At 41.0% G+C, this 21,769-nt stretch overlaps 1 protein-coding gene across 7 annotated transcripts; it reads left to right on the forward strand.

Moving 5' to 3' along the window:
- Positions 1-1,289: 1,289 nt before the first annotated feature.
- Positions 1,290-15,232, forward strand: LOC146681646 (uncharacterized). 7 transcript variants are annotated; one of them, XM_085448134.1, is made up of 7 exons: positions 1,290-1,486; positions 1,946-2,014; positions 2,389-2,469; positions 4,725-4,828; positions 12,899-13,030; positions 13,490-13,558; positions 13,760-13,822. In XM_085448134.1, exons 1-6 carry the CDS (start codon positions 1,355-1,357, stop codon positions 13,515-13,517), a joined length of 546 nt encoding a protein of 181 aa, XP_085304260.1. In that variant the 5' UTR covers positions 1,290-1,354; the 3' UTR covers positions 13,518-13,558; positions 13,760-13,822. The 7 variants fall into 7 exon arrangements, 5 of the variants coding, with proteins under 5 accessions (XP_085304260.1, XP_085304262.1, XP_085304258.1 ...); XM_085448132.1 differs by lacking the exons at positions 1,290-1,486; positions 1,946-2,014; positions 2,389-2,469; positions 4,725-4,828 and adding exons at positions 11,962-12,080; positions 12,205-12,259; positions 14,098-14,188; positions 14,564-15,232 and having other exon boundaries at positions 13,760-13,979; XM_085448133.1 differs by lacking the exons at positions 1,290-1,486; positions 1,946-2,014; positions 2,389-2,469; positions 4,725-4,828 and adding exons at positions 11,962-12,080; positions 12,205-12,259; positions 14,113-14,188; positions 14,564-15,232 and having other exon boundaries at positions 13,760-13,979.
- Positions 15,233-21,769: the final 6,537 nt, after the last annotated feature.

The following is a 21,769-nucleotide window of genomic DNA, read 5'->3' on the forward strand; positions in this document are numbered from 1 at the left end:
TTTTGTATGTGTATCTTGGCGATCGCATTTCACGCCCTTTGTCTCGGTGGTGGCTAGCTAGCGGATATTGAGCATAGGTAAGCCTCTCCGGCTTGAAAATGACTTTGAAAGTGATTTTCTGTGTCTGGACGCTGATATCTACAAAATGATGGTGTGGTTAGCACTTGGATGTAACTTTATTCCAGAGGTATCGTTTGTAATTAAAACTTTTAAGTGGCGACTGTCGCCGCGTCCAAAACAATAGCTTCGTTGTAGCCGCGTTTCACACCTCTTTTTCTGTTTTTATAAGGCGTTAACTACAGCAGCCTTTAACACCTCAACTCTTGCTTCAGCCAAGGTAAGTGCCCCCCTTATATTTTCTATGTGTGTGTTCAGCTGATATCTAGAAAATTGGTGTGTTTAGCGCTGGATGCCATTTTATTCCAGAGCCGTTGTTTGTAATTAAAACAAAGAGACAAAGAGGAACTTTACTGTTTGGAAGGGAGTAAAGTTCCTCTTTGTCTCTCAGTGGGACATTTCAACCATACAGTACAAGGCTACATTTCAGCTTTACAAGCCAATCAGTTTGCTAATTGTTCTTGTGAGATTTGTTTGCAAAGTTTAAGGTGTTAAATAGGAGCTGTGACCATCTGGGTCTGCTTGCTGCTGGCACTTTGCCAGAGCCCCAGCAACAAGACCGCCTCCCAGCTACGAGACTGCCTGTAAGCCTTGCAAGGTACCCAATTTTCCAATTACTCTATAACAAAACTGTTGTGGGCAACAAGACTGTCTCCTAGGTGTGCAAGCCAATCACTTTGCCAAATGTTCTTGTAAGATTTGTTTGGAAAGTTTAAGGTGTTAAGTAGGAGCTGTGAACATCTGGGTTTGCTTGCTGCTGGCATTCTACCAGCGCCCCAGCAACAACACTGCCTCCCAGCTTTGCAAGGTAATTACTTTCCCAATTACTGTACACCAAAATGGAATAGTTGTCGTGGTCAACAAATCTGCCTCCCAACTTTCAAGGTAATCACTTTCCCAATTACAATATACAAACTGTTATGGAACTTTACTTAACAAAGCCTTAAGACCGGGCAGTGACACTATCAATATGTCTATTTAAAGAAAAGAGAGATTTATTATTATTTTTTGGTTCTTGTAGTTATCTTGTGTATCAGAGGGTTAAAATAAAAAATTGCTGGTATACATCAGAATTTTTGATTCATTTACTGTTTGTCGATTTACTGCATTGTAAAGTCTTTTGGCTACCAATGCAGCTACCTGGTTATTATGCTTGACTTAAAATAAAAGCTGGGTCTGATCACATGCTTGAAATGCCAACAATTAATATTCTGTTTTTCTGCTGACATTCTACCAGATGCCGAGAAAAAATAAAAGATCCCAGGCACAAAAGAAGCGCTGGAAACCACTTGACCTGGTCGATCCTGCTGTCCCAATGCTCACTGGCCACAACCAAGATGAGGCAGTCAGTAGTTTTCCATCTGACCAGGTAAAGAAGATATAGTAGTGATCACAGACAGTTGAACAGTTTTCGAAACACGTTTGAGACAGTTAAGAACACCTACCCATACAGTTTAGGATTGTTTGTTATAATGTCACACAACTGGCATAACAGTGCATGGTATGCAGAGCATTTAAATGAAATGAATGTGTCAGGTCACTTAATGTCTTCTATAGGGATTTTCTTTTTTTATTGCTCTGTAAGTTTAGTAACCACTACTGTTCAGTATCAAATATTCCATTCTGTTTCAAATCTGTTAGTAGGTTTTATAATTTTGACTAACTGTACATAACCTCTCATCAGATTTCAGACACACGTCCACTAGAAAAACGATCTGTTACCCAACTGGCATACCAGTTCATGCCATGCATTGCATTTTAGAGTGAAATTAATGTGTCAGGTCACTTAATGTCTTAACATTATATACTGTTTTTCCTGGGTTGGCAGACAGCACCAGCCAGGTTGTCCTTGGTAACGGAGAATAGACCCACCTCCTTATGTCCTCCAGGCAGCAAGGTAAATTTAAAAAAACGTCTTCCTCCATTAAGGATTTATAGTGGACAGTTACATTACCATTAAATGTTAAAGACATATGGTTACATGTTAGCATTATGAAAGCAAGAATTTTGTTGTATCCCCTTTGTTAGTTACGTAACCACTACTGTTCCATATTTTTGTTAAAGTTTCTAAAGTTACACTCACTTTCAAATCTCTTAGTAGTTATGATGCAAACAGCTGGGATTTTTTTTTATTGCTTTTTTATTTTTTATTGTAAGTTTAGTAATCACTACTGTTTCATGTTTTCTTTAAAGTATCCAGTGTTACACTCTGTTTCAACTCTGTTAGTAGGTTTTTATAATTTTGATTAACTGTATGTAACCCATTATCAGATTTCAGACACTCGTCCACCAGCAAAACGAGTCTGGGCAACTGATGATTTCCACACGGCATCAAATTCTCCACCTAAAAAGGTATGTCCACAAATGTCTATAACAAATTGGTATACATGCAATCTTTGCTGTATAATCACCGGGGTTGATATTAGGGCTGCCACAAACGATTATTTTGATAGTCGACTAGTCACCGATTATTTTTGCGATTAGTCGACTAATCAGATCATCATCCATTGGACGTAAAACTACAGCTTATTGCACCAGCAGCATCTGCTCTTATATAACTATCATTAGCTTACAGCTTTAAGTGTTTCAGGTCTGTGCTAACTAAAAATAAAGACAAGATGATAGTTTATTAAATTTTAATGAAATTTGCAGATTGTTTCGGTAAAGTTTAATAAACTCTTTGCTATCTAAAATATAACAGGACACCGGAGTAAATTCTCCAGCATCTCACACTTCTGATAATCAGCTGTCTGCTTGACGTTTATTCAGCTGTGTAAAAACTATAACCTTAATCTCAGCCAAACCGATTTACTCAGGAACAAATAAAATACTAAAAAAAAGCCAAACAATAACATTTTAAGTTATCTAAGTGACTCATATATATTTAACCTGAGTAGCGAAAGACGGCGGTGGGTTTGAAAACGATTTGCCGGGAGTCCGGTGTTCTCACTGCGCTAGTGAGCCTAGCCCCCGGCTCGCTAACGAGCTAGTGGGTAACAGACATCTCCGAAAACGTCGGAGCGCTTTTGAAAATATGTGGTGTCCTGATAAACTGAGCAGATATTTGAGGTTTACACAGCTACATTCGCGCCTGAAAATATGTTAAACGTTTATTTTGTGACCCAGAAAGAATAATAAGAGTAATATTAAAACTAACTAGCTGCCGCCATTGTTGGAAACTAAGCTGGGCCGCGCTATGAATTCTGGGACACAGCTCCTCCTTCTCCTTCTTCTTCTTCTTCTTCTTCTTCTTCGGGGTTTAACGGCAGCTGACATCCTTGTACATGCAATGCTGCCATCTTCTGTTTCAGTCCGTTATTACACTCTTAAATCCTGCTACTTATTCCAGCTTCAAACGACGCGTCGACTATTAAATCAGTCGTCGACGATTTTGTTAGTCGACGTAATCGTGACTAGTCGACAAATCGTGGCAGCCCAGTTGATATTTAGTCTTTCACCTTAAGTATGCTTGCTAACTCGTACTAAATATACTAAAATGTTAGACTAAATATGTACTTTTTAAAAACATGTACAAATTTACTAAATTTGTAAATGTCTTTCTTCGGATTCCTAAAATGTAGACATCTCAACAGCTATTTCTGTCTATTTAGCTATATCACTCACACACACACACACACACACACGTATACGTGTATATATACGTATACGTGTATGTGTGTGTGTGTGTGTGTGTGTGTGTTCAGAAAAAAGTTTATACCATTTAATACTTAAAGCTTCTCATAAATTGACATCCACAGTGAAAAGCAATGCAAATAAATACAAACATGGCTTTGTGACACTCATCTTTTATCAAGATGGATGTCACTGTATTCTGTTTCAATCACATTTAACCTCTAACTGAATTTTGTGTCATTTCTTTACAAAATGTAACACAACTATGAAACGTGTTTTTATGGCACATGTACAGAACCATCTGGTTTAATCTGAAATCAGTGAACGAATTACATCTAATTTAAGAGCATCTGAGATCCTCTTACGAATAATACGTAAACAGGATTTCCTTTCATATATTTATATTTAGGCTGCAATTTAGTTGATGTTTGAAGGCCCGCAGCAACCTAAAATAATGTGTTATACTGAAAGAAATTAACTGCTTTGAAAATATGAGGAGCAGAAGGTACAGATATGACCTTCGTTAAAAAAAACAGCACTCAAGCAAATTACAGATATCTGAAATATTTGTCATTTTTACTTTCCACCTCTGCTCTCTCTCACTCACTCTCACTGTTCCTGTCACTGTCTTTCTGCCTTTCTCTTTCTGGCATATCTCATGCTGTTTATCTTCAGATTATGCTATACTATGATTGACGAGTGATATAATTTGGATTAATTTGCCTGCACATTGCTTAATTATTTTAACATAATTAAAAATGGTAAATGGCCTGTATTTGTATAGCGCTTTACTTAGTCTCCAAGGCTCCCAAAGCGCTTTACACTATGTTCAGTCGTTGACACTTAAAAAAATAAAAACACATTTTTTCTACATTATTGCAGCAACACTTAAATGTATTTTATTGCTCAACCTTGAAACACATATCATAAAATGTTTAACAATAATATGTGTCACCTTTGCATTTCTTGATCAGCCTTTCCATGACACAAATGAAGACCTACTGACGGAGGAGCTACAGAGCAACACAGTTCAGCCGTTTTGGAGTGTCAGTGCAACTCATTGTCAGAGTGATGAGAGGTACACAGAATTCTCTCGAAATAATCAGTGCACATGTAATGCCCTCACATTCCTGGCCTACCTTAATGAGGAATACCAGTTCAACATAGCCATGCTTGATAAGGTCCTTGAACAGGGAGATGCACTCTACTGTTGGATTAAAACAAATCTTCTGCAGGAGAAGCGTTATACACAGGATCATCTGACCATGGAGGACCTGCCCAAAGAACTTCATACTGACACAAATGTCTACAGTGTGAAAATGGATGACATAAGTTATGGATTTCTGGAAGCAGCAGAGAACAGTCCTCAAAGAACAGAGTGGTGGTTGCCTCTTGCTATTCGCCTTGAATGTCTGTCAACAGATGTGAACTTTGCTTTGCTCATGGTCTCACCTGAGTGCATTGCGGTTTTCCGTGACAAATCTGGGAGGTATGGATTATTTGATTCACACTCAAGAAGTGCAGCGGGTTTACGTCAGCCAAATGGAACAGCAGTCATGCTCACTTTCACTCATGTGAATGACCTGATCACCCACCTGCATAACCTTTTTCAAAATCAAGGCAAGCATGCACGATATGAGTTTGTGCCTGTTTCTTTCAAAACAGTCAGCACTCACACGGAATCCCCTGGACAGTCAACTCAGGTAACACCAGGAGCTACAGCTACATCATCAACACAAAATGATGAACCACAAATCACGAATCCCACTGCGCAAATGCCTGAACCAGAATCAGCCAAAACCCACATGACGATGTTAGACAATACTTTAAACTCACCAGATGACAAAATGGCTAAAACCCCCCGAACAGCAAGAAATGTGAGCAAATTAAATAAACGACAACGTAAGAAAGCTATTCGTCAAGCTCAGAGGGAGTATGTAAAAGCTAAAGACAAATCTTCAACTGAAGAAGTGGCAAAGAAGACAAACAAAAGAAGACACGAAAGAGAACGATATGCCTCCTGTCGTGAATTTCGAATGAAAAAATTACAGGCTATGAAAACTCAATATGCTGAAAACTATCATTACCGTAAACAAAGACTGTTATCAGCCAAAAAATATTACGCAAATCCTCATATTCAAGAAAAAGTAAAAGCCTGCCAGGTGAAGAGATACCAAAGTGATCGTCATTTTCAACAAAAAATGAGAGACTACATTATCAGAAGATATACTACGGATCCCGACTTTCAAATCAGACAGAAAAAATATGTGGTTCAGAAGTACAACACGGATACCAGCTTTAAAACCAGACAGAAGCAATATCTGGTCCAAAGGTACAACACGGATACTGACTTTCAAACCAGACAGAAGCAATATCTGGTCCAAAGGTACAACACGGATACTGACTTTCAAACCAGACAGAAGCAATATCTGGTCCAAAGGTACAACACGGATACTGACTTTCAAACCAGACAGAAGCAATATCTGGTCCAAAGGTACAACACGGATACTGACTTTCAAACCAGACAGAAGCAATACATAAGAACAAAATATGCATCTGATCCAAACTACAGGCACAAACAGAAAAAATCAATTTATGCCAGGTATCACAATGACTCACAATTCAGACTGCACCATATACAGCGCTGTGCCCAGTACCAGAGACACAAAATGGCTACCACTGCATCTTTTGCCATTTATAAAAAGTTGTGTGCACAGAGAATAAAGAAGAAATACAGACGACTAGTAACACAGTTCCAGCAGGGTCCACAGTCTGAAGCACAGCCCCAGCTTGTAGTGAACAGTGTGATGCAAGCAGCCACATTAGCTTTCCGTGAAGCCATTCAGTTAGGACCCACCCATGTCTGTACAGTGTGCCACAGAACTCTGTTTCCTAATCAAGTTAAACATTGCAAAAGATCAAAGTATGTTACTAATAGTAACATTGTTGCCACTTGCTTGACAGGAAAATTTGTCCATGTTTGTGACAGGGAATGCTCAGCTAATTGTACTTTCCCAAAACAAAGAATGGAAGAGTGGATTTGCTACAACTGTGACAACCACCTACAAAGAGGCAAGATGCCATCCGTCGCAGTAGCAAACAATTTAGCACTAGCAACCATTCCAATTGAACTGAGTCGATTAAATGTACTAGAACGACAACTGACTGCTAAAATTCTCCCGTTTGCAAAAATCATTGCATTACCAAAAGGACAGCAAAGAGCCGTACATGGGGCTGTTGTTTGTGTACCATCGGATGTGGAAACCACAGTAAACTGTCTTCCCAGACCTAACAGTGAAGCCCAGCTCCTGCAGGTACAGCTGAAGAGACACATCAGATTCAAAGGTTACCAACACTTCTACACTGTAAACATGAAGAACGTGTTAGCAGGATTATCAAAGCTAAAAGAGATGCATTCAGAATACAAAGATGTATCTATTGATGATGAAGCTACTTTTGCTGATCCCACAAGTAATCAGATAATCGAGACGGAACATGACACTGCTGATGCAGATATTCAAGATGCACTGCCCAGAAACTTCGACCAGCAAATTGTACCAGAAAGAAGAACCACTGAGGATACAACAGCTGGACTGCTTGAGCCATGTCATGATGTAAACCAACTAATGGAGCCTGAACAGTCAAATGAACAGCCCTTACAAGATATGGAGAAAGAAAAGGAAGAACTTCGACCTGGTCTTGTTCTAGACACCTGTATGCAACCACCAGATATAGCACAGGACATTTTATCATATGGTGAAGGAATATTTAGCATTGCACCCGCGCAAGGAAATAGACCTGTTGGCTTCTTCTCTGTTCCTAAACTTGAAGCCATGGCCTTTCCTGTCCAGTTCCCAACTGGACAGAACACATTAGATGAAGCCAGACAAGTGAAACTTTACCCAAGCATGTATTTTAATACACGGCTGTTCTCTGCAGACACACGGTTTGCAACTGACCAAAGCTACCTATTCTTTGCACAGTTTGTAACAGAAACACACATGGCTACAAACAGCATGTCCATCCAATTGCGCAAAGGAAAGGCAATCACCAAGGATGGGCGTAAAATTTCTAACAGAATGCTTCAAAATAAAGACGAAGTGGAGAAACTGATAAATAACAAAGACGCAACACGCTTCATGAAACCTCTGAGAGGTACTCCAGCCTATTGGGAGAAGGCACTGAAAGACCTACATGCTATGGTCAGACAGTTAGGAAAGCCAACTTTTTTCCTGACATTTTCAGCTGCTGAAATGAGATGGCCTGAGGTTGTTGAGGTCATAAAAACTCAACAAGGTGAACAGGTGGATTTTTCACAACTTGACTGGAACACAAAGTGTGAAATTCTCCGAAGCAACCCTGTGACTGTGATGCGATTGTTTGAAAAAAGAGTCGATGCACTAATGACAACACTGATCCTGTCCCCAGCACAGCCCATCGGTGAAGTAGAAGATTACTTTTATCGAGTGGAGTTTCAGGCCAGAGGTAGCCCTCATATCCATTTACTGGTTTGGGTCAAAGATGCACCTGAATTTGGAAGCGACCTTGAAGACCACGTGTACAAATTTATTGACAAGTACATAACATGTAAGATGCCTGACCAAAATGCCGATCCTGAACTTCACAAAATTGTGTCTGAGGTTCAAGTCCACAGCAGAAATCACTCCAGATCCTGTAAAAAAGGTAATGTGTCATGTAGGTTTGGCTTCCCCAAACTACCCGTAGATCAAACAATGATCACTTTCCCAAGCCCAGATGATGATGATGATCACAATGATAAGCAGCATAGCACAAGTAAGGAGAAAGGCACAAATGAAAAGCAAAAGAACAGACGAATGGCTCTCGCAAAAAAAATGAAAGAGGCCAAAGAAAAACTCCAGCCATTGAGAGATTTGCTCTGCGACCCAAATTCCTCGTTTGAAGACTTGTCTGAGCTGCTTCACAAATGCAAATTAACTTATGAACAATACTTGGATTGTGTCTTCAATTTAACCAATAGTCATGTCATCCTCTTAAAGCGTGAACCTAATGACTGCTGGGTGAATGCATACAATGCAGATCTGCTGAGGGCCTGGAATGCCAACATGGACATCCAATATGTCATTGATGACTACAGCTGCCTGATGTACATGATGTCTTATGTCTCTAAACCCGAATTTGAGATGACACAATTTCTTAATGGAGTCATCCAGGAAGTAAAAAAGTCCAGTGTCAATGAAAGAGATGAAATGAAACAGATAATGCAGGCATATGCTAAACACAGAGAAGTCAGTGCCCAAGAATCCGTGGCAAGGACATGCAGCCTGCCACTAAAAAAGTGTTCACGCAGTGTGGTCTTCATACAGACTGATGATGATGCCCTGAAAATGAGTCTCCCGATGAGCAGGTTGCAGAGCATGGCACCAGATGATGAAAATGTGTGGATGTCCGGATTGCCAGAAAAATATGCAAACAGACCCAGAACACCTGACTTTGAAAGAATGTGTTTGGGTGAATTTGCTTCAGAGTACAGGATTCTCTACGGCCGTCAAACAGAGTCCAAAAATGCCATCCGTCTTTTGAATAACATGGGTTATATTCAAAAAAGAACAAAAGGGAAACCTGCAATAATCAGATATCCTCGGTTCTCAGAAAAGAAACAACCAGAAAAGTTTTATAGCAGACTGCTAAAACTTTATTATCCACATCGATCAAATGATGACCTTAAAAACACAGAATACCCCACATCCGAGCAGTTCTACAAAAGTGGACGAAAACATGGTTATGCAGTACGGCCAATTGTTACCTTTAACAAAAAGCGATATGAAGGCCATGGCAAAACAATGGAAAGGGCACTGGAACAGATTGAACAACAAGGCCCACTTATCAATGCATGGAACACCTTTGCACCTGAGGTTGAAGTAGATCGTTTAGAGTGTGTGGCCCAACGACAATCCAGACATGACACTGGCGAAAATGAAATGGACATTGTTCCTGACTACCAAGTCAGTGGTAGCAGCAGTGGAACCATGCCAGCAATCATAGCACCAAAGCTGAGCCCAGACTTTGTCAGAAAAATGTACCAAAGTCTGAATGAAACCCAAGCATCCATATTCTACGCAGTGCGTGAGTGGTGTTTCAAACTTGTGTGGGGTCACTGTCCTGAGCAGTTCTTTTATTTTGTCTCTGGAGGAGCTGGCTGTGGAAAATCACATGTTATCAAGTGCATATATGAGGAGGCAACAAAGATTTTGCACCAACTCCCCAGATTCCGAGACCAAGCAGACATGTCCTACCCTGCAGTACTGCTGACTGCATTTACTGGCACTGCAGCTTTTAACATATCTGGGAAAACACTGCACTCTCTGCTAAAGCTGCCAAGATCTTTAAAACCGCCTTATCAGGGACTGGGGAATGCACTGGATGAAGTGAGAGCTTCACTTTCAAATGCAGAGATTCTGATCATTGATGAGATATCTATGGTTTCTAAAGACCTTTTTGCCTACATCCACTGGAGACTTCAGCAGATCAAAGGAAACAAGAAACCTTTTGGTGGGATGTCTATCCTTGCAGTAGGAGACTTTTACCAGCTGCCACCCCTTGGAAAAGCCAAACCACTCTGTGTGTATGAGGACAATGTCCTTGATCTCTGGAAAGACTATTTCCACATGGTCAACCTGACAGAAATCATGCGACAGAAAGATGATCATTCTTTTGCTGAAGTTCTGAACAGGATAAGAGTGAAGCAAAAAACAGATTCTCTTGAAGCCGATGACAAAGCCTTGCTCACACAGGCTATCCATGACATAAAAGACTGTCCATCTAATGTATTACACATTTATGCTACAAACAAAGAGGTCGACAAACACAATTCAGCAACTGTAACTGCTCTTCATTCTGATATCATAAATATTCAGGCAGAAGACTACAGAAAAGACCCACGAACGGGTGACATGGTCCTCCTGGCAGAAATGATGAAAGGCAACAAAGGAGATTTACCTGATAACATACAAGCTGCACCTGGAGTGCGTGTTATGATTATCAGAAATTTGGATGTTGAAGATGGGCTTGTTAATGGGACATTTGGAACAATCACGAACATTGTGACAGCCACACAGGATGGACCAAAAACTGTGAATCTCATTGGACTCACGCTGGACAATGAAAATTCTGGGCAAAAATTTCGCAGAAAAATACAAGGATCCTCAGACAATCTTGTGTATATTGAGAAATGTGAAGAATGCACAAGTAAAAAAGGAGTGGTTCGCAGGCAATTTCCAATGAAGTTGGCCTTTGCATGTACAGCTCACAAAGTACAAGGCATGACAATGGAATCAGCAGTAGTATGCTTGAAGCGTGTTTTTGAACCTGGAATGGCCTATGTTGCACTCAGCCGCACAACCTCACTTAAAGGACTGTACATCACAGACTTTGATGAAAAGAAAATCTATGCTGATCCTGCCATCACAGATGCACTCAAAAATATGAGACATGCATCATTTGAGAATGCAAGACCACTGTTGCAATTCTTAAAATCAGTAGATCCCACAGTCCCCACGTTGACAATTATCCATCATAATGCACAAGGTCTCCCAACTCACATGGAGGACATGAGATGCCACCATGAACTCAGCCTTGCTGATGTTTTATGTATAACAGAAACACACTTGTCTGGATCATCGGTTTCTCCCCGCTTCCAGCTGGAACAATACAACATGGCCACACGCAACAGACACGTCTCTTACACAAATCATACAGACATGGCAAAGGTAAATGGCGGTGGAGTTGCAATTTACTACAACACAATTCTTACAGCAGAGTCCCGAAAATACCTGCAAAATGTGACTGACCTTGAATTTGTTGTTGTCAAGGTTGAATCGCCAGTCACAGCTTTGATAGCAACTGTATACAGGCCACCAAATTACAGCCATGTGAGGTTTTTACCACAAATGCAATGTCTTTTGGACTCGTTGGAAATGATGAATCACCAACCAATTATTGTTTGTGGAGACTTCAATGAGGACCTTATGAGCAGAGGAAAAAAACCCATCCAAGAACTGTTGCAGTCAAGAGGATATGCACAACTGATTACTGCTGCAACTACCGAAAAACACACATTGATTGATCACATTTACATATCACAGCCATACGCCTGCCTCCAATCAGGTGTTCTGAATACATATCACAGTTATCATAACCCCATTTATTGTGTTATTCACTAACACAAAATGACTGCAAGGGTATGAGGGATATGGACTTGCCAAGTGTCACTCCCTATTGGCCTACTCTCGCCTAAAAGTCATACAGATGGACCTAAATATGGATATCAGCATCTACAACAAGAAGTACAGGTGAGTCCTCTTGTAACATTCTTTAATGTACTTCTATTGTTCTTGTGAGATTTGTTTGCAAAGTTTAAGGTGTTAAATAGGAGCTGTGACCATCTGGGTCTGCTTGCTGCTGGCACTTTGCCAGAGCCCCAGCAACAAGACCGCCTCCCAGCTACGAGACTGCCTGTAAGCCTTGCAAGGTACCCAATTTTCCAATTACTCTATAACAAAACTGTTGTGGGCAACAAGACTGTCTCCTAGGTGTGCAAGCCAATCACTTTGCCAAATGTTCTTGTAAGATTTGTTTGGAAAGTTTAAGGTGTTAAGTAGGAGCTGTGAACATCTGGGTTTGCTTGCTGCTGGCATTCTACCAGCGCCCCAGCAACAACACTGCCTCCCAGCTTTGCAAGGTAATTACTTTCCCAATTACTGTACACCAAAATGGAGTAGTTGTCGTGGTCAACAAATCTGCCTCCCAACTTTCAAGGTAATCACTTTCCCAATTACAATATACAAACTGTTATGGAACTTTACTTAACAAAGCCTTAAGACCGGGCAGTGACACTATCAATATGTCTATTTAAAGAAAAGAGAGATTTATTATTATTTTTTGGTTCTTGTAGTTATCTTGTGTATCAGAGGGTTAAAATAAAAAATTGCTGGTATACATCAGAATTTTTGATTCATTTACTGTTTGTCGATTTACTGCATTGTAAAGTCTTTTGGCTACCAATGCAGCTACCTGGTTATTATGCTTGACTTAAAATGAAAGCTGGGTCTGATCACATGCTTGAAATGCCAACAATTAATATTCTGTTTTTCTGCTGACATTCTACCAGATGCCGAGAAAAAATAAAAGATCCCAGGCACAAAAGAAGCGCTGGAAACCACTTGACCTGGTCGATCCTGCTGTCCCAATGCTCACTGGCCACAACCAAGATGAGGCAGTCAGTAGTTTTCCATCTGACCAGGTAAAGAAGATATAGTAGTGATCACAGACAGTTGAACAGTTTTCGAAACACGTTTGAGACAGTTAAGAACACCTACCCATACAGTTTAGGATTGTTTGTTATAATGTCACACAACTGGCATAACAGTGCATGGTATGCAGAGCATTTAAATGAAATGAATGTGTCAGGTCACTTAATGTCTTCTATAGGGATTTTCTTTTTTTATTGCTCTGTAAGTTTAGTAACCACTACTGTTCAGTATCAAATATTCCATTCTGTTTCAAATCTGTTAGTAGGTTTTATAATTTTGACTAACTGTACATAACCTCTCATCAGATTTCAGACACACGTCCACTAGAAAAACGATCTGTTACCCAACTGGCATACCAGTTCATGCCATGCATTGCATTTTAGAGTGAAATTAATGTGTCAGGTCACTTAATGTCTTAACATTATATACTGTTTTTCCTGGGTTGGCAGACAGCACCAGCCAGGTTGTCCTTGGTAACGGAGAATAGACCCACCTCCTTATGTCCTCCAGGCAGCAAGGTAAATTTAAAAAAACGTCTTCCTCCATTAAGGATTTATAGTGGACAGTTACATTACCATATGGTTACATGTTAGCATTATGAAAGCAAGAATTTTGTTGTATCCCCTTTGTTCTTTAATGTACTTCTATTTTATTAATTCCTATACACTCTGAACTGAATTTGTTGAAAAATAAAGTCAATCATGTTCTCTTATACGCAGACACAACAGAACACCAGCCTCTACGTGGTGCGAAGCCTACTGCAACAAAAACGTGATCTTCATGTCTTTGCGACTGAGCACGCTCTACCAGCAACACTGACAGCTCACCAGTGGGAGCTCATAGATAAGACTGCTGATGTGCTGTCATCCATTGAAGAGCTGACTAGAAACGTGAACAGAAAGACTGCAACTGCACCTGATGGGATCCCTGCCATAACAGGTCATTTGTATTTTTTTTGTTTCTTTCTTTATATTGTAACATTTGGTATCGATAGTGTTTGAAACAAACTATAATCTCATCCATTCATTAAGTCATCCATTCATTCATAACTCCTCAGATGTGTTCTGTCCAGTGAAGGCAGTGGAGAAGCTCTACACTGATGTTGAAACTGTGCCACTCTTCTAGAAACCAGCTACAAGGATGGGCAGGTATAGTGAAATTAAAATGCACCTTTTGTTCAACAGGTTTATATACAGTCAAGTGATCAAAAGACACCAGTATTAAACCCATTTAAGCCAACTATACGCTTTGATTGGAACTATATACAGGCCACCAAATTACAGCCACGTGTGGTTTTACCTCACATGGCAACTTACTTAATCAAAAGACACCAGTATTAAACAAATTAAAACTCTTTTACTTCCTTTTTAATTTAGTTTTGGGTAATTTAGTTCTAAAGTTACATTTATTTTTGCAAATATTTATTAGATCATCATGACTTGCCAGTTCGCTAACTGAAACCTGCGCTTTGTGATGTCTCTTGTTTTGTTTTAAATTGTGTTTTGCTTTTATCTGTTTTCTAGCTGTTTTTGCAAAGTCAGCCAACCTCTTGCTTCCAAATGACCCTTATCCAGAAGTATCCGTGAATGCCTCATGAGAAGAAACTAAAGTGGAGACCTACCTCTCAGAGAAAAACGCACACATAAGAAAAGCGACCTACTTCAGTACTGGAAAGAACATCCTAATCTGTCTCCCTCTATGGCTGCTGTTGCGATCCCAGTGTGCCCCCTGTAGCTCTGTGGACAGTTTTTGATTTGTTTGCATCTCACCCCAACCGGTCGCGGCAGATGGCTGCCCCTCCCTGAGCCTGGTTCTGCCGGAGGTTTCTTCCTGTCAAAAGGGAGTTTTTCCTTCCCACTGTCGCCAAAGTGCTTGCTCATAGGGGGTCATATGATTGTTGGGTTTATCTATATACATTAATGCTTGTATGCTTTTCATTTATACTTTTCCTTACTCTTCGGTTCATAATATAAAGTTACTTGAATGGTTTCCTTTTTCCTTATTTTATATTGCTTTGCTGTTTATCACAATCTAAATATCATGTTTAAATGGAATACATTATTGTAAATGGTATTTGTACAAAATATAGTTTGAATACAATAAGATACCTTTATTAGTCCCACAAGGGGAAATTTCATAATTTGCATAATTTTCCCTTTTCACATTAAAATACCTTTGAAATACAAATTGAATACCGCTTAATGGGCTTTTTTTTTTCTACCAAGAAAACTTACTTTGGTTTACAATCTGTTAAACTGTTCACTTTAAACGACTCAAAACTGTAAAATCTAAATTGTAACTTCTCTTGAACACCTCAGACTTAAACATAATTTATTTTATATCGATTAACTTCTTTTGTAATGGTGTAACTGGAGCATCTTTCTCTCATCTCTGTATGCTGCACTGCATATAGCAGAGATCACAATACAGCTTACTTTTCTTTAACTTGAAAATCAGCTGTATTCAATTTCCCTCCCTCTTGTGGTATAAATAGCAAACTATGCTCATGTTGCATATTGCTCCCCCCTATTGTTATAAATGGCAACCTGCACTTATTGCACCACATTAAAAGCAAACTACACTCATTGGCAGTAGCATAGGCACACTTAAAATTTCTTCAGAAATTTTCGCTTTCTAGTTAGCAGGTTCTTATGTCATTTTCTTTGACACTGACTGGCACTGTGGCTGCCAGCAACTGCTAGACCACAAATATAAAGCCTTTGCTGACACTACAGGAAAAGTCAGTGCATCAGAGTCCCAAGACGTTGACATCACAAAACCACAAATTTTATCATAGAATCTGTGAAGAATTGAGCATTTCATTTTACCTTTGATTTGCCAGCCTGGCTAATGTTAATTTGTTGAGGGTGATGTTATGACAGGGTTATCACATTGCTGAGAGAGGTTTGCACTCCCAGTGCTTGTGGAGTACTTTTAAAACTCACAATGGGACTCGAACCATGGTCTCCAGGTTGAAAAACCTGTGGCATAGTCAAGTACCACACCTTTAACCTCCTAACATGGACTATATAGAGCTCTATGTAGCACTGTTACCTCTTGGTGACCATTATTGCCATAACTGGGGGTCAAGGTGGCTGATACCTAACAATCTATAACATCTGACAAAATATCAGATGTTATAGATTGGGATAAGAATCTGTTGGAATTGCTGGATGAGCCAAAGGATCATTAAACAATCATTAAACAGTCTTACCTTGAATTAATATTTTTACCAAACCAAATAACTATCTATCCAATAATTCTCAAGCGATATAAATGAAAAAGAAACATTCTGAATGGTCTGTTTACAGCATCCTGCCATGCGATTGCATTTGTCCCACGTTAACTTTTATCGAGTGGAAACAAGTTAGCGTTCATCCTCCAGCTTCACTGTGTTTATGTTATGCTAACATAACTATGTCACTGGCAATCACATAGCACATCATTATATACTAGCTAGTCCAACTTCAGTAACCCTACAAAAGTCACTGCTGTTTAGTTTTCTGTCTTCATTTATGTTGGAAGTGATAGCAGAGCTAAATGGCGCCGGTGAGGTCAGCTGCCGTCACGACTGCTCCGACCACTTTTTCTTTGTCTTTGTTTTTTAAGTTAGTTTTCAGCGTTTCTAAATCGGCAAAATCATCACCATTGGGTACATTAGGTATGACAGTGACACTCTTGTTTCTATTGGTATACAATGTACTCACAATTCGAAGTTTTTAACTCCGGATCCGAGCTGGCCGAGTGAGATCTCGAGGGAGAACAAAGGGAAGCGGCGGCGGCCTAGAGGGAAGCGAGCCGGCGTCAGGAACAGGCTGAGAGCTCGTGCACACCGCACACCTCTGCCTAGCATCCTGCTCGCCAACGTCCAGTCACTGGAGAACAAGCTTGACAAACCTCAGGGCCAGGATAAAGTTCCAGAGAGACATTCGGGACTGCAATCTCCTCTGCTTCACCGAGACATGGCTGAACCCAGCGGTGCCGGACCACGCCATCCAGCCGGCCGAGTTCTTCTCGGTTCACCGCATGGACAGGACACGGGACTCGGGGAAGTCAAGGGGAGGCGGCGTGTGTTTAATGGTGAACAACAACTGGTGCAACAGTGCGAACGTTGTTCCTCTCACACGCTCCTGCACACCAAATCTGGAACTACTGTCCATCATGTGTCGTCCTTTTTATCTACCTCGGGAATTTACATCGGTCATTGTAAGTGCCGTTTATATTCCACCACAAGCGGACACGGTCACCGCCTTATGCGAGCTGCATGAGGCACTCACACAGCACCAGACACAACACCGGGACGCTGCGCTTATTGTGACGGGGGACTTTAATAGCGCCAACCTCAAACGCGCAGCGCCGAACTTTTATCAACACATCACCTGCCCCACCAGGGGTGAAAGGACACTGGACCACTGCTACACTACGGTCAAGGACGGCTACAAGGCACAATCCCGCCCCCCGTTTGGCAAATCTGATCACGCCGCCATCTTCCTCATGCCAAAATACAAACAAAGGCTGAAACAGGAAGTTCCGGTTCAGAGGAAGGTCGCGCGCTGGACGGATCAATCGGTGGCCGCGTTACAGGACGCACTCGATGACGCAGACTGGGGCATGTTCAGAAACAGCTCCGACGATGACGTCAACGTGTTTACGGAAGCGGTTGTGGGATTCATCGGGAAACTAGCGGATGATACTGTGGAGACAAAGACTATCACAACGTTTCCCAACCAGAAGCCGTGGGTGGATAAAACCATCCGCGACGCTCTGAGATCCCGCACCGCTGCCTACAACACGGGACTCATGACGGGGGACATGGACCCGTACAAAGCCGCGTCATATAACGTGCGGAGGGCGGTGAAAGAGGCGAAGCAGCGCTACGGGAGGAAACTAGAGTCACAACTCCAACAGAGTGACTCTAGGAGCCTGTGGCGGGGACTAAGGACAATAACGGACTATAAAGCACCAACAACCGGTATGACGAACGCGGCCGTGACTCTGGCAGACGAGCTGAACACTTTCTATGCTCGCTTCGAGGCTGCAGCTAAGGTCTCCAACAATGCTAGTGTTAGCGGCGCTAACGGCTGCAGACAGGAAGATACTGCCAGCACCGGAAACGTGCTCGTCATCTCCGAGCATGAAGTAAGGAGAGCCTTCAAAAGAGTGAACACCAGGAAAGCAGCAGGACCAGACGGCATCCCAGGTCGTATCCTAAGAGACTGCGCATACCAGCTAGCTCCTGTGTTCACTGAGATATTCAACATCTCTTTATCTCAGTCGGTGATCCCCACATGCTTCAAAGAGTCCATCATTGTTCCTGTCCCGAAGAAACCCCACCCTGCTTCTCTCAATGACTATCGCCCTGTAGCCCTCACCTCAGTAGTGATGAAGTGCTTTGAACGCCTGGTCAGAGACTTCATCATTTCTTCACTACCAGACACACTGGACCCACTACAGTTCGCTTACCGTCCAAATCGTTCCACAGACGATGCCATCTCTCATCTCCTCCACACATCACTCACTCACTTGGACACTAGAAGGGGGAATTATGTTAAAATGCTCTTCATAGACTACAGCTCTGCATTTAACACCATAATTCCCTCCACACTCACCACCAAGCTGGAGCATCTGGGACTCAGCTCATCTACGTGTCAGTGGATCTCCAACTTCCTAACTGGCAGACCACAGGCAGTAAGGATGGGCGGACATGTCTCAGCCTCCACCACTCTCAGCACTGGAGCCCCCCAGGGGTGTGTTCTGAGCCCCCTGCTGTACTCTTTGTACATATATGACTGTGTGGCCACTACCAGCTCCACCACCATCATCAAGTTTGCTGACGACACCGTCGTGGTGGGCCTGATCTCTGATAACAACGAGACGGCCTACCTGAAGGAGATTAGGAATCTGGAGAACTGGTGCCAGAGGAACAACCTCCTTCTAAACGTCAGTAAGAAAAAGGAGCTGATAGTGGACTTCAGCACTAAGCAGGAGAGGAACTACCAGACCCCCGTCATCAACGAGTGCCCAGTGGAGAGAGTGGACAGCTTCAAATACCTCGGAGTTCACATCACGCAGGACCTGTCATGGTCCTGTCACATCAACACCATGGTGAAAAAGGCCCGACAGCGTCTCTACCACCTCAGACGCTTGAGAGTCTTCCAACTGCCCTCCAAGGTGCTCAGGAACTTTTACTCGTGCACCATAGAGAGCATCCTGGCGGGAAACATCTTAACCTGGTTCGGGAACAGCACCATGCAGGACAGACGAGCTCTACAGAGGGTTGTGCGGTCAGCTGAGCGCACCATCCGCTCCGAGCTCCCTGACCTGCACTCAATCTACAGCAGGCGGTGCTGGACCAAGGCCAGGAAGATCGTGAAAGACCTCAGCCATCCCAACAACAGACTGTTCTCTCTGTTGAGGTCAGGAAAGCGATTCCGCTCCCTGAAGACCAACACAGAGAGACTGAGGAGGAGCTTCTTCCCGCAGGCGATACGGTCTCTCAATCACACCACCACACAGTACTGACCCACACATACAGTTCTTACACACACACTGGACTTTCTGGACTTTGGTTTTGCACAACACTGGTCACTATATTCTTCATTTCCGGTTAATACTTGTACAGCTGCTGTTATTGTGTATATATTTATTTATATTTAGATTTCTTCATACATTCTTATATAGTTCTATATTGTGTATTGTGTATTTTGTTGTACAGTTATTTTATTTTCAACTTTAATTTATATTCTATTCCTTCCTAGTTAAATTTACCCTTCATTCTAATTTGTGTTGTACAGTTATGTCATTTTTAACCTTAATTTATATTCTATTCCTTCCTAGTTAAATTTACCCTTTTTAATTTTTCATATTTATTTCCTATCTTATTCATAGCCTTTTCCTTTTTTGTTTTCTTTAGGTCACGAGCAGTTGTCCAAGCATTTCACTACATATCGTACTGTGTATGACTGTGTACGTGACAAATAAAATTTGAATTTGAAATGTACTAAAACATTTTTTTACATATTTTTGAGCGCCATGTACCACATAAAATCAGTTCGGTGTCAGTAAGCACAACCAGAATTCAGGTTGTGCTTACGATTATAAGGCAAGGCAAGGCAAGGCAAGTTTATTTGTATAGCACAATTCAACAACAAGGTGATTCAAAGTGCTTTACAGAGACATTAGAAACAAGAACAAATAAAAAGCATGATTTACAATTGATTAAAACAAGCAAATAAACTAACTAATTAACAAACAAACAAACAAACAACAGTATATAAAATCAAAACAGATAAAATCAGAACAGTAGATAAAATCAGTAGTTAAAATGTAAGTTTTGATTATAAGACGATTATAAGGCGTCCTGTCAATTTTTGAGCAAATTAAAGGATTTTAAGCGCGCCTTATAGTGCAGAAAATACAGTAGATCCTTCAGGGTTCACATTATCCAGTAGCTGTAAAGGATTTTAGTCTGGACTGACTTTTTAGTCTGAACTTAAATAAGTATTGGCACCCTGGATCCTTGAAATGTGCTTGCAAGCTCTAAAGGGGAAGAATGATCTGTCATGATTTAAAAAAGAAGCCGCTTTATGAAAGCTTTCTCACCCAGGATCACATAGTGCTAAATATGAGGGCTTGGTAAACACTGCTTAGTTAGTGTATGCATCTTTGTCATAAAAACATAACAGTAAAGGACATCCCTGCTGATATAGTAGCTGTAATTATGATAATGGATGTGATATTTCCACTGGAAATGAACATCTTCTGTTTCATTAGAATGCACTACTCCATAAATCCCTGGACATTATCCTTTCACTAGTATTAGGATGCTGATATTTTTTGTTTCAGTCCTTGTTATAACAGATTTTAAAACGGAGCCTAATTAGGCCCACAATAAAGGAAGCTGCAGCACTTTTTCGCCTGCATTTTATTCATCATTTCATATGAAGTCTAACACTTTCTTGATGTGCTAACAGCAAAAAAACATTACCTTACACTCATTAAAACAACACTTACTTTCCACTGCCCTGTAAAGCATAACTCCTAACAATAAAAGAGAATGTAAGTTTGAGCAAACTGGCTCTAGATGCCAAATTTTATCCTATCCTTCATTCCTTCTGATTTGATTATATTTGAGGAAAAATGAAAGGAAAAAAACATTATTTATGCATATTTCTTTTGACAAGACAGTTGCTTTGTTCAATTTTTATTTAATGTAATCTATTTTAGGTTGCTATACAAACATGTTGAAGTCCAAACTAGATGACGCAATGTGCTGTTTTCCCATCAAGACCTCAGCTTAGTCTTACATTGCCCGGGGTTATATGGCATAGTATCAACTCAAACTAGAACATGTAACAGCAGATAAAGGCCTTAGGAGATATCACACTTTGAAGGGTAGAAAGAGTTGAGGACTTTTGCAGCTCTGGGAAAGAATAGAAAACACTGACCCAGCTATAGAGGCACCTAATCCTACAGGAACAAACAAGTGTCACCTTCAAGTGCAACAAAGTGACAAGAACTTGCACATTACTGTCTCAAAAGTCCTTCTTGTTCTTTACTTTTCTATATTTGTAGACATTTAAATCCAAAGAGCTCTATTTTGGTCCATAAGCTACACAATGTAACCAGCAGTGTTTCATTCTCCTCAGGAGGTGGATGATTATATAGTTTCAGCCTCTTGTGAATCTGTACAAAGCAGCCCGCATACCTCTAAATAAAAGTCAAGATTT

This window comes from Copadichromis virginalis, linkage group LG23 (genome assembly GCF_057382275.1).
Source record: "Copadichromis virginalis isolate Kocher_CV1m ecotype Utaka linkage group LG23, C_Virginalis_male_GT1.1, whole genome shotgun sequence".
NCBI classification, from domain to species: Eukaryota; Metazoa; Chordata; class Actinopteri; order Cichliformes; family Cichlidae; genus Copadichromis; species Copadichromis virginalis.